Source organism: Ambystoma mexicanum, chromosome 2p (assembly GCF_040938575.1).
Source record: "Ambystoma mexicanum isolate Mex_15411 chromosome 2p, UKY_AmexF1_1, whole genome shotgun sequence".
Classification (NCBI taxonomy): Eukaryota; Metazoa; Chordata; class Amphibia; order Caudata; family Ambystomatidae; genus Ambystoma; species Ambystoma mexicanum.
This window is the reverse complement of record NC_090923.1, coordinates 345,076,419-345,090,333: the sequence shown is the minus strand read 5'-3', so window position 1 is coordinate 345,090,333 and position 13,915 is coordinate 345,076,419. Positions and strand designations below refer to the sequence as shown.

The 13,915-nt window shown below is 43.7% G+C and overlaps 1 protein-coding gene across 1 annotated transcript in view; it reads left to right on the top strand.

The window, feature by feature from the left end:
• The window catches only part of DNAH12 (dynein axonemal heavy chain 12), a 3,791,933-nt gene that overhangs the window by 477,833 nt on the left and 3,300,185 nt on the right, over positions 1-13,915 (top strand). The window contains exon 9 of the mRNA XM_069643677.1: positions 434-622. Within this exon, the coding sequence (XP_069499778.1) occupies positions 434-622 (189 nt within the window). The remainder of the gene's footprint in view (positions 1-433; positions 623-13,915) is intronic.

The window sequence follows — 13,915 nt, the reverse complement described above, 5'->3', positions numbered from 1 at the left end:
GTCAAGAAGTACACATTGACAGTTCCTGAATGCTCAGAAAGTACATATAGTTGTGTTCTGTAACTCCTAGTTGGCATACAGTGGCCATTTTCTGTACTAGTTGGTCATCACCAGTTACTATTTTCCATTACATGTAAAGTCTGTGTGATCTTATTGGTCAACTTTTGCAAGATTCTAATTCCTTGCTTATTTTGTATTTCTATTTGAGACACAGACCTTGTGCTTAGGGGATAAAAAGAGCAAATCAATCTCCATGTGGCATGATGATCCCAGAGTGTGTTATATTGTCACCCATCATTATGAACAAGTAATATGTATGTTTATTTTTGCCTAATGAGCCATAGAAGGACTGATTATCCCAAACCATCCTTAAACTTTGAAATTTTGGCAGAATTGTCAGCTGATAAATGTGCTTTTTTGTTCCTCCATTTAGCTGAAAGACCTACTAAAGAGAAGCGTTGAAGCTTATGTGAAGCTCTATGACCGGAAAAATGATCAGCGCCTCCCAATTTTTAAGATGGAACTGGTTTTTGATGATGAAAAAATGGAATTTTATCCCTCTGTTCAAGATTTAGAAGATGCAGTAGTGTTTGTAGTGACCCGAATATCACAAACAATGCAGGTAAAACCTTCTCTCTAATCTATTAGTTACTTCTATATATTTGATGTACGGACAGTCCTGTGTTGGTGGAGCAAAATGTTGCTACCTTGGCATTTGCTGATGGTGATAGGTTCTCTGGTTATTAGTTATGAGTATGCAGGCCACATGTTGCATATGGATCTAAAGGTAAACACCTCAAAATCAAATGTTATGTGAACATGAAATTGCTCTCAGCACCTTAGATCAATTTGGATTGACTGTAAAAAGTTACCTGTGAGTTATGTTTACTACTGTTTTGTGGTGTTCCCAGGTAGAAACTCAAGGAAATAAAACCGCACTGATTAATGGTGCAGTATTAATCTGTGACAGAAAGTTGGATTGTTTCCTGTGGACGTTGCCACTTCAACATTCTTCAAAGGCACTAGAACTGGGAGCACTTCAGTCTGTCCCGAATGACCAATCGACCTCCAGACTATGCAAGTCAATTTTTCGAGGATGATATTGTTTCCGTCAGGTTTGAGATTAGCTGTACAGCTGGGGATATGGGAATGGTGGAGGATTTTGAAATGGAGCCCTACGTTGACCCTTGGTTAGCAGATTTATCTTAGGAATTCAGACGCTAGCTGGCTAGACGGATCTGCCCTAGAACGTTTTGTTCGTGGGCAGACTGCCCGCTGCGAAACTGCTCAGGCCCCCGTTTTGACCGTTCATCGAAAACGGGGGCCTGAGCAATTTTTGTCCCCCGCCTCCATTGTTTAGGATGCAGGAGACACCCCCGCACCTCCAGAGGCCACAGATACCCAACATGGGTTGCGGGGGACACCACTGCTACCCCCGCTCCTCATGTTCGGAATTTTCGGACCCAAATTGTTAGTATACATTCAAACTAATGGTAGTGACTGAATTTGGTCAATCTACCATGCATTCAAATTGTTTCCAACAATTTGGGTAATACCGACTAGACACTTCAATGGGCTTGGATACTGGAGCCACTACTGTATCACTGACGTCCCCATGCACCAAGAGTGTATAAACAAGTCCATGCTCTCAAGCTTATTCTGGACACTGCTCATGAAACCTCACTGTATTTGTATTTTATTTGTAACGCGCACCAAGGGCTTCAGGGCGCAAGAACTTAGACTTAATTACATACATAGGTACATACAGGCACGCAGAGTTTGAAGAATAGTTACAAATATTTACAGATATATTTACATACAGGTTGCATACAAGTATTTACAGCAGAGGTTGACGTGATAGATGGCAATGCCATAAAATTGACAGTCGGAGGAACGAGCAGGCGATTGAGAACTAAAGTGCATGGGCCATAGCGGAGTGTCAGTTCTGAGCAAGGATCCAGGATTTGGTTTTCAGCTTGAAGGAGTTGAATGAGTCTTCAGATATGATGGTAGCAGGAAGGGTGTTCCAAAGCTTGGATGCTAGGACCGGGAAGCTCGCACCCCCCAGCTTTTTGAAGTTTGAATCTTGGGATCGAGAGGCAGTGGGACTGGGTGGATCTTTGAGGTCGGGTGGAGATATGAAGGGATAGTCGGTTGCAGAGGTAGGGGGGGCCTTGTTCGCCTGGCATTTGTGGGTGAGGGCCAGTGTTTTCAGCGAGATTCTCTGCCTGACAGGTAACCAATGCAGATTAGTTCTGGCTTTGGAAATGTGATGGTTTCTAGGGATGTTTAGCGCTGCCCTGATGGCGTTGTTCTGGGTGATTTGTAGTTTATTCAGGTTTCCTTGACTAGTTCCCAGGTAGAGGGCACTACAATAGTCAATTTTTGACATAAGCGTTCTGGCTAGGGTGATGCTGTTGGGGGTGGTCAGAAAAGGTCTACAGGCTGCAATAAGTTTACAGGTGTAAGCAGAGGCTGATCTAACTGCATTTGTTTGTCGTGATAGTGACAGAGTGGCATTGATATAGAAACCTAATGTTTTTGTGTCTTTAGAGACCTTAATGATATTTCCATCTATGGTGAATGACTGGTAGGATGGACCAAGTTTGTTGAGACGTTGCAAGGAGCCCAGGATGAGGAGCTCCGTCTTATCATCGTTAAGACATAATTCGTGTTCAGCCATCCAGGCCTGGATGACCAGGTAGACTTTGTTCAAGGCCTTGGTGTCAGCCACATAATCACCAGTGATGGGAATGAGTATCTGGGTGTCGTCAGCATAGTTAGTGTAGGAGACACCCAGATAGTCAAGTACATCAAAGAGAGGTTTTGTGAAAACGTTATAGAGTGTGGGTGACACACAAGATCCTTGTGGGATGCCGCAGTGAATCGGAGCGGGGTCGGCGGCTGCAGAAGGTGAAAATACTCTCATGGATCTGTTGCTTAGAAAGGATTTGATCCACACCGTGGCTGAGTCAGAGAAGTGGGCAGCAGATTGAAGATGTCGGCATAGGTTTTGGTGATTGACCAGATCAAAGGCTGCAGACAGGTCTAGGAGTAATAACATGGCTAGTTTCCCATTGTCTTTCAAGACCTCTAATTGAGTTGTCAGGTCAATCGAGGCAGTTTCGGTCCCATGTCTAGGACGGAAGCCAGATTGCTGTAGACCCAAGAGGTTACCTTTGATACCGCCACTGCCTATGACACCTTACATTTAGCGAGGCCTTCACCAAACTTGTGCTCACAGTGATAAGGTCCATCTCCCACAACTATTGTCTCTAAGACAGTAGCTAAGAAACAATGGGGCTCATCACGAGTTTGGTGGTATCTTGGTGGTAATACCACTGAGAGACCACCAACTGGTATTACCATCACCAGGGATTTTTGGTGGTATTACCTCTGGCGGAATTACTGATGGTAATACTGCCGATTTTTTAGGTAAAGTGGAGGTGTTACCTCCAGCTTGAAGTGCAGGAAAAATTTAGGTAAACGGAATTATCTTCACTTCTTTCATGCACCTCCGAACTCGTAATGAGGCCCAATGGCCTGACTCTGGGGTGACATTCTTTTAGTGATGCCATCCTAAACCTGTATGCTTGCACACTTTTTTTCACCATGGTTGCTATTGTTACAACCTTCCCTTCCGTCCTAATGGAAAGCATTTACGTTTGTACTTACGCCCCATCAATGTGACACACACCTTGGCCCGGCACATCCATACACTGTGAGATGGCATGAGCGAGGTGGCATAACACTTCCTACTGGATCTGTGGGAACCCTTCCAACATGGTTACTGAAGGGAGGAAGCATATGCATAAGACTGCTTTGAAATCTATGGATAGTATGGAAGGTTTAACAATCACTGGCACAGTAATGAGAATCATTCTTGGATGCAGATGTCAGGATTCACACAAGGTGTCCCTGGCAGATGTTTGGACATGCCTTTTAATAGCATTCTTCTAATTTTGTAGCAAAGTCCATGACTTCCTACACCAAGCATTGGCAAAACCATTGATTTTGTCTTATGTATAGGCACAAGATAGACATCCTTCATGCACTGCCATAATAGTTCGATCTGGCTATAAGATGGCAACATAAGGAAAATGGTATTAGTACCTGAACAAACTATGATAGTGCCTGGTGGCAAATGCCTATCTTATGCCTATACAAGAGCCAAAACTGTTGGTGTTGCCAATGCTTTTGTTTAATAGGAAGTAAGCGCGAAGAACAAACCAATTCAAGGCCACACAAATTGCTATAAATCAAGTGACAGAAGGCACACTGGTTGAGACATTCTTATTCAACCAGGACTTGGTTTACAGCTGCACTTAAGCTATTATCTTTCGGAAGACTGCTTTTAAAAATGGCATCCGCTTAGAAGAAGAGTTAGCTCAAAGAGATCTGTGGGGAGAGTGTTTTTGAAGGGGAGAATTCATGGGTGGGTAAAAAGCCAAGCACCCACAGACTGTGTCCCTTCTCAACTCCCATCCCTCTCCAGTCTTCACTTCACATGTGAGTAGTGTCAGCTTGTTAGCAGCGCTTACAGCACCATCTAATAGCCAAAATTAAAAATGTAAGCATACAGAGCCACATCCAAATCTTTGGGGGTGCCATTTATGTGAACCTATTCCTTCACATAGTTAGACAGGGTTTCCTTTTTGCCACTGTTTCCTTTTTATCCAGCAAAAGTCCAGGACCACGGCAACAATAATGAGTGCTATTTTTCACTCCACTATAAGTAAAGCCCATTGGCTCTGTGCCCTCTTAGAAGCTGTGGCAAACAAAACTTAAATATGTGGTTTCTTACGGACTGAACCACAGTGGAAAGCAAGATCTAACAATTTCAAGGAGTGCTGGTGAAAATAACTACAGGACTTTGGTTCCTTCCAAATTACAGCTATTGGCTCCCATTCCTTGAAAAGGGCCTCCAAATCTGTTACTTTCCATGCCTCTTTCAGATCCTTCTACAGGAGGAAATCGTTCTGCTTTTACTCAAAGGAGCAAGCAAACTTTTCCATGCATCCAAAATCAGGCAATGATACTATTCTCGCTATTTCCTCCTTTCTAAGAAGGACGGGTGGATTCAAGCCAAATATTAGATCTCACTCTCCTAAATATGTTCCCCTGGGGGTGGAAATTAGTTTTATTTTCTAATAATTCATTATTATCATGACATGGAAGGCACATATAATAGTAACAATCAGTATAATTAAAAACTATACGAGATTCGTCTTTATTTTATTTATTTACTATTGATGATTTATATGGTGCCTACTGCAATCACAGTTGCTTCATAGCACTCTGATGGATTTGGGTTAAGAGGAAGAGAAAGGGGAAGATCAAATAAACATTGTGGTCTGATCATTCTCAGCCTTGAACCACTCTCGATCCGTTCAATGCTGAAACAGAAGGAAGAGGAATTGCTAGAAAAACTTCTCTTTCAACTGCAATAGCAAAACAACTAAGTGCAACACTGGTTATCTTAACTGAAACACCACCCGAGGAAGGGTAGGTTCATGAGGTGAACAGAAAAGTTGATCAAGGATTGCTGGACTGTACATCCTGTGAGTTCAGATGATTAGAGATGTTTAAGCCAACAAGTGCTTTTTAAACAAGGAGTTCTTATGTCTTTAACTTAAGAATAGATGATTTTCTTCTGCTTGGAGAGAGATTGGTAGGTCATTCCACAAAAATATTTTTCTTTAATGTGCCTATGGTTAGCGTCCTCAAGCTCGCTGACCTTAAGTGGCTAGTAGGACTGTACCTTTTGATTTTGTGCGTGTTACTCCCAGCCAGAGCCCCACTGGGAGCAATGAATAATGCAGAGAATTTTGAAAGCTATACGAATGTCAGCTGGGAGCCAATAAAGGAATTTTAGTATCTATGAAAAACCTGAGGGTGTTTCACGACCTAGTCCCCAGGGATCCCTTATTCAGGTGACCAGGGAAGGGCCATCACTATTGTATTCCGACCCTGGGGTTGGACAAGTGAGGGAGGATCACCTGGGTAGAGGGGGTCTTCTGGGAGTGGGGAGGAGATACCTGAAGATAAGACATGGTATGCCCCATTTCCTGACAGCTATTTACCCCACATTCCCTCTACCTTTATGGGATACTACAACTACCATAATTCCCCTCCTATCTTTTTCAACCCGACTACTCAGACAAGGAAGAGGAGGACTGAGACTAGGAAGATTACTGCTAGTGATTTGCAATGGCTCTGTCCCACTAATAAGGCCAGGTAGTGTCAGGCACTCAGTCACCGCCACACATACCTGAAACACATTAACAATCAGAGTATAAAAGGTGGAGCCCAGAAGCACACAGGGAATGAGACCAGGTTGAAGAAGGAACAGCTGAGCAAAGGCGGCCGGAAACTAGGCAGAGGAGAACGGAAAGCCGAGATTTGGACCGACTGCGAGTGAGAGCAAGAGAAAACAAGGAAAGGGAATTGCATCCACAGGAAGCCGAAGAGGTTCCGAGAAGGAAGCCAAGAAGCTGGAGAAATCCTTTCTTTGATGTGCCTGAAGGTTGCTCATTTCCATGGAGGGTGGAGTGTATTCGGGATGGTCTGAGGGGTAAAAGGGAGAAACCCTGACCTCGGACGTGATAACAGTGAAAGGTGTTGAAAACAGTCATAGCTGGTGAGTTCTTGAACGAAAGGAGAGCCCGGTTGTGAAGATGCGAGTGATAACAATGTTGCGAGCAAGGTTATACGTATGATGGCTGACGCGGGGAGCGAAAGTGAATCGTTCAATTGTATAAAGTAACAGAATGGTCCTTCGGAAAAGGAAAGCCGCATTATTGAAAGTCCCTGTGAACGGTAAAAGACTCTCCCAGCCCAGAGGGAGCTGAAAGTAGTTTGGGGAAACTGTTTGTGAAAAGCAAGTCGGACAGGGAGGCTGACCAGGAATAAGCTGTGGTCCCAAAATGGCTGGATTATGAATAGATTGATAATTTAACGAAAGCAAGGTGCTAAGAATGCCTGTATGAAATCAACGTGCTAAGAGGGCACGAGTCACTGTGATGAATGGAAACTACGATAGCCAAGATGCATTGTATGGAAGTGGTCATGCGTGGGCCTGAGTAAATCCATGCAGTTTCGAAAGTCTTCGACATGAAAATTGAAACAACAACCTAGAAGGTTGGGGAAGGGAATTGTAAAGTTGAAAAATGAAAGAAGTTGAAGACCAGACTCTGGTAAGGGAACCTGAGTAGCCTATTTTGGAAACTGTTGTGAACTTGTATAAAGTGGAGGTCCAGACTCTGGTTCGGGAAGCCTGAGGGGCCTATGATTCACCCTGAAACCCTGTTGTACCAGAACTGTTATGTTGAAACTGAAGCAGGCAAGGGAAGCCTGGGGAAACTGCGTGATATTGAACTGATGGTAAAGCAGGTGAGGGAAGCCTGAAAATACTTTGATATGTTGAATTGAGCTGAATCAGACAATGGAAGGCTGAAGGTCTTGTGTGAACTCTTTGAACTGTGCGAACTGGTCATCCAAAAGGAACTTTTGAAAACCCCCGTGATTCGACTTGGGGTAGGAAGTTGCAGTTCAGGTCCATTGTCATGCTGACTTTCTTTTTGTGTTGACATTTCCCTACACTTAGTTATTGTAAAAGCATGAGGGCAAGCATATGTTTCTGACATAGCCTTTTATTTTGACTAATTGACATTGACTATTTATTTTACTTTGATGGTCGAGACTGCTCCCATTATAAAGAGAGGGCCAGCTAGGAATTCTCCAAACCCCATTCAGAACTTAAATAAAGGTGTTGAAACTTGAATCATTGTGTCTGTGTCTGACTTGTAATAACGTGCCTGCCTCACATATCATGATAGTGTGAGCTCTGGACCTCAACTGTAAATCGAATGTCACTTTCCTAACTGGGATCAAGGGAATCAGACACAAGTTTTTTGATGGAATCTTTACAGTGAGTGGGCAACAACATAGATGAGGTAGGCATAAACTGCAAAAGAAATGTCATGAGTAGTCAATTGGCTTTGACTAATTGAATGTTAAATGGAAAACAAAACATTCAAAGTGACATCTGTCTAGTTTCACAGCATTCCAGGGTTCGCTTCCCAGAATGAAGAAAAATACAAAAAAAGCCCCTGTTTTTCCAGTGCCCAGGACTACTTCTGGGTTCTTTGACAATTCTCAGCCAACACTCTATGATCCCCACTGTCTATTCTTCAAGAAGGTCAACCACAATGGAAGCATTGTACAGCTTGGGGTCTTGTGTCAATAGATTTGAGTCGAGAGCGTTGTAACTCCAAAAGTCCTGGATTTGGACCAGCTGAGTTTGGCATGGTATGGAAGAGCCACCAACTCTTCTGTGTCATTGCTGGCTTGCTCTTCATTCCCAGTAAAGTGCCCTCTTATTCTTCTCAAGCTCACTCGGCCAATCGATTCCCCTGTCTTCCTCCTCACTTTCCCTGGCTTCTGTCATTTTCTCCCTCTCTGTAGACACCTCCATCTCCATACTCTCTCTTCCCTCTTGTTCGCTCCTTTGGGTATGTATCTCTTTCCTTCTGACTATTTTCACTCTCACTGTCTTATGTTCTTTGGTAATTCTCTTCCTACTAATGGTCCCCAACGACATCTTCTTCACCCCTCTTAGAAACTTCTGTCTGATTTCTTCTTCTTGATCCCCTATGCCTACTCCTGGCATCCAGTCTTCTATCTCCTTTATGAAATCTTGGAACAACTACTCATCTTTCTTTGAATTCTTTCCCCTATTATAACCACTTCTCGTCTGTATACTCTTCTTCCGATTCTTCACTGATTTGGTCCATTTGTCCACCGCTGTGGACAGCAATCGTCTCCCAACCTTCATTTCTACAGTTGCCACACATTCTTCCAGCTTCTTCACACCTTTGGGCACTATTATGAATAATCTCTTCTTCCTGCCTCTTTCTCTCACCTTCTTCACCCTTTTGGGTGGTACAAACGCTAGTCTTGAAATCTCACTTCTCTACCTCACCTCCATCACCCCTTTACTTACTACCATCTAGACTTTCCTAGTGTCTCCTCACTGTCTCAACTTCTTTTCCCCCCTGGGCACCATCTTCACTACTCTGAGAAACACATCCTCCTTCCTAGTGTCACTCTCCTTGGCCTTTGGCTACCACTCTTCTGCTCTTTTCCATTTTCTTCAGTTCTCTTGCCTCTTTGGTCTGACCTTTTGGATCTTTCCTCCAGCCTCTTGGGAGTTTCCTCAAATCCCCTGGGGCGGTCGCTCTCCTCCAGCCTTCTCCAAATGTACTCCTGTCTCTACTCTCCGGTCTTTCGCCTTTCTATACGCCCATGCTTTCCACTGATCTTGTGTGATTTGCTAGCTAGTGTAGGGATCTTTGTGAGTGTCTGTACCTGTATCCTGAAATTGGATATGGGCTGACATTGTCCACCTGCTTAGTCCAACTGAGCTTACCTTGGACTTTAGTTTGACCGACCAAGCCTTTATCCAGATTCTCTTCTATCTTGGAATCCATTTTCCCTTCCTCTGATTGCAGAGGACTGTTTCGGGAGGACACAGCCCTTTCTGCATCCCCAACATATGCATCTGATGACGGTAAATAATTGTTCTGTCTTTTTAATTCCCCTGCATATAAATGTAATGTATGTCCTTTGTAAAAGTACAACTTTGTGGCCTGCAATGCAAAACTGTGCTGGTAGACAATGGGTAGGTTTTCATGTAAAAATGCTCCCAGAAACCGCAAAGGTGCAAAATTGTATCGTGCAGAAATTCGGTAAGAATTTCTCTGTGTATTTGAAGTGAATTATTCTCTACCGTAGTATGTTTGCTACAGTAATAGTGGGGTTTAAATGTCTCATGTCTGCAAAACTGACCTTTGATTAATTGTTTGACGTTCGGTCTGGCTTGTTGGGACTTCAGGCTCTTTAACGTGGTGAAGCGCTCTGTGCACATTCCTTCTATGCTTTCCCCTTGCCCTGAGATGGGGGACTAAGTGAGGGTTATCAGGGATCCTCCCCATACCACCTTCTGCCCATCATCTGCTAGCTCGGGAGACGGCAGGCCCCCCTTGGTCACCTCACACTAGAGGCCACAGAGCAAGGGAGTGGAATTTGTTATATATTCCTCCCCTTCACTTTAGCTCTCCGTTGAGTTAACTACGCCTGTGTTTGTATAGAGAAGGATCTTTTAAGTGAATTGATCCTGTCTACCCAGGAGACGGTTAACCTCTTTCGTTAAGCATGATCATTCCAGATATTTTCAAACAGCTGCTGGCAATTGGCTTTATATAAGCCTATAATATTTGGGGTCAAATTGATGCCTACATATGTAATGTCATGTTTATCCCATTTAAACAGAATGCTTTCTTGCAAGACGGTTCCCCTCGCACACCAGTGATAGGTTCAGATTGAGTATTTCTGATTGCCAGATTTATTTTGATTGCCAAAACCTGCAAATAATCTTATGTTTCCTGCATAAAGTGAATATATATATATGCAAAAAGAAGGGATAGGAACCTGCAATTTTGAAACCTTATAGTGCCTAACTCGCCTTCCCATCTACTGTTCAGTCCTGAAAAAATGGACCCAGTAGTCAATACTTAAAATCTCATATTCAATGTGTATTTCATTTATAATCTTGATTCAACATAGTACAAATCTAAAACATTACTATAAATACATTTGTCTAAGAACACCCAAAAGCTAGTTTACAAAAACAAAATTCAGAGCATAAGATACATCTGCACATTACTGACACAAATGTTTTAAGAAAACATCATACAAAGACACAGTAGGACAAACAAATATTTGCACATTGATCCAATTCATGTATCCACATTTATAAAGCCCAACATGTTTCTGTACCTAACACCAAATAGCTCGGACATTCATCAGGGCCTGTCCTCTGTAAATCTTTAGTAGGTTCCTGATTCTTGTATCTTGGGTGTAGTTCACATACAGCGTACTTTCTGCTCTTTATGCAGAGTAAACACCCATTTGGTGAAGAAATAATTTGACTGCCCTATTCAATAGGAGTGCAAGAGCGTAGGCAGGCTCCCTCTCCACCCCTCCAGCACGTGTAGTGATGGCGGCCCCCAGATCGCTGAAGCAGGACAGTAGCCAGGATAGACGTACTCTCCAACGTCTGAGATCGAAGTGGCATCCCTGTTAAGGGATGCTGCGAACACGACAACACCGGTCAGCTAAGGACGCAGCCCAGCAGATGTTAGGCAGAATCCTGTGCAGTTCCCTTGGGGAACACTGCAAAAAGATTAAGACTACAGGAGTAAGCAGTAAATCCAATTGGTAGCAGTCTGCACCACCCAGATTTACCTGGGTAGCTGTGGCTGAGCAGTCAGACTTGTCTCAAGAAGAGTAGGGCAGTATGTAGAGTATACGCAATAGGGCCAAAACACAGTAGAGCAAACACTGACCAGAGCTTTGTATAAAATGTATATAATTATTTATTTAAAACATACTTTATGGCATATACTAGCACTCTCAATCAAAAGCACGTTAAAACACAGTCAGGTAAAGTATACACACCTCCCTTAATAGTTATCAGACAAGTCAGGGTTAAAACACTACTATTTGTCAGAACAGATGTGAGCGCTTAACCAAGATGGCACTCTGACAGTTAAAGGGAGAGAAAAAGGCAGAGCATAAAAATAAAACAGTTCCCAACACTTTTAAGAATTCAGAACAAGGGGAGAAAGGCAGGTTATACTGTAGAGCCAAAGTTCATAGGCCAGATCCACTTTAAATGGAGCAAAGCGAAATGTGCCCAGGATCACACGGTTTAAAGTGCACTGAAAGTCTCTGCAGAGTGTTCAAAAGAGGTTGGGGTGATTCAAAAGATATAGTTAGAAGGCCTGAAGCCAACCCAGTTTAGAAGCCAAAGATTTAAGGGACACCTTTAGCAATCTGTAGAAAGGGAGGCCAGGCAGGACACCGTACCTTAACGAGAAAGGAAGCTCCAGCGAGGGCAGTTGTTCCTGGCAGTGGTTGAAGTTTGTGGTTCCGACCAGGGGAAGAGAAGATCTCGTCTACGAGGGAACGGGGAGTCGTTGCACTGCACAGGGATGAAACCAGCCGCAGAGTCCGATTAAAAGGTGCAGTCCTTTTATTTGCGGTCAAAAGTGGTGAGCTTGGCTATCCGGCTGCCGGGGTGCTTGGCACGGGCGATTCGACCAAGAGACGTCTTTGGAAGGTGAAAAGGCGACCCACCAGCTCAGATGAAGTCTCGTCCAGCAGAAGATCTTCTCTTGTCATCGGAAAAGTGGTGAGGTAGTTGCAGCAGGGCTTCACAGGTGGTGTCGTTGTTGCAAATGGCTCAGCTTCTTCCCTCTTCGGATTCTTGGGTCCTGTGGGGACTTGCTTTTATGCAGAAAAACCCCCATTCATCAGCCTAGCTGTCAATCACACATGCTAAGTGGTGAGCCGGGCGGCTCACCACTGGGCCAAGCAGAGTAGAGTGCGACTTGGGTTGCTAAGGCAATGCAGTCCAGGGTGCCAATTCCCCCCTCCACCCTTCCTGTACAACCCAGACAGAGTGGCACCATTTGGAGGGCTTCTGTGGAGAAGCCCACCAAAATAGTGGAACAAAGGGCTCGACCTTGGTCAGAGTTACAGAGACGGACACAAACGCCATTTTAGAAAAGAGTTCTGGCAAAAAGACCGAACCAGGGATTTAATATTAAATAAATAAACCGGTGGTATCTTTAACATTGCACCAAAAAGTGGTGCGTTTAAAATCAATGGGAAAATCCCATAGAGAATATTCCGGTGGAATATTTTGCGTGGTAACCACTGCCACCAGCCAGAAACTCTACGAGGGGGGACGGGACAGGGCCCCCTCGAAAAACAGACCCAGGGGCAATCGAATTACCCCTTACCAGTACTTCCACAGTATGATGGTTTGTACTGGTTCTGTTAACAATTTTGGACGAGTAAAGCCAATGGTGACTTTACATGCCCTGGGAGACAGTAGTCAGTCCAAGGGTATGGAGTCTGTTTGGGGGTCACTGTGACACCCCTGTGGTACTGCACTGAGGGTGCTGTGTACCACACATACAGAAAAACAGATGATACCCTATGGAGTAAAAAGAAACCCTATAGCCCATAAGCACATAACAAGTCAAAGACATACCTCTAATCATGCCTAAGAGTGGGAGTAAAAGAGTCTCACTCTTAGCAGGAGAAAAAAAGAAACCCCCAAAAATCCAGCAAAGCTGCTGGGGGACTCACTAGGTTTGGGAAATTAGCCTTATAAGAGAATTCTCCCTAACAGCAGACTTGCAGCAGGGGTAGTGGCGACCAGGACAATACCGATCGCCGCAAGGCGAGAGGGAAATTACCCCGCTAGCCTACCAGGGATGTTTTCTTAGGGAGAAAGGCCGTATAAATCAGGGCCCCACTAAACCACCACAGAGTTTTGAGAGGCAAAAAGCCCCCAGTGAGGCTTGGGATAACAGCCACGTGAGAAATTGTACGTGACTTCAATCCTGCAATCCAACTAAGTCAATGCCTAGTCTCGGATGCCCTATGGAAGCCCTTATTTATAGATTCTATGTCAAGTTCTTAAATCTGGATGATGAACCCTTATATAACGCCCCTCCCTTTGAATCCCCCTGACCTCACTGAGCCAAGAAGTAGGTTTGTTTTGCAAATTAAAAGGTTTATTGGGAACATTAAACAATATATATATATCACACTTTTATGAATAAATTAATATTTGATAGCACACTTATGAATATAATAGTGATCAACAATGGGTAATATTACAATAGCACACTCCCTTCAATCATTGAGGAGTTGGTATAGAAAGGATAAGGTAGCAGAGAATACTTTTCTGGTTCAAGGAAATGCAATAGTGGTAAAGAATGCAACACAGAAATAAACTTGATATGAATTCAATCAGAAGATAATATAATCACTTTTT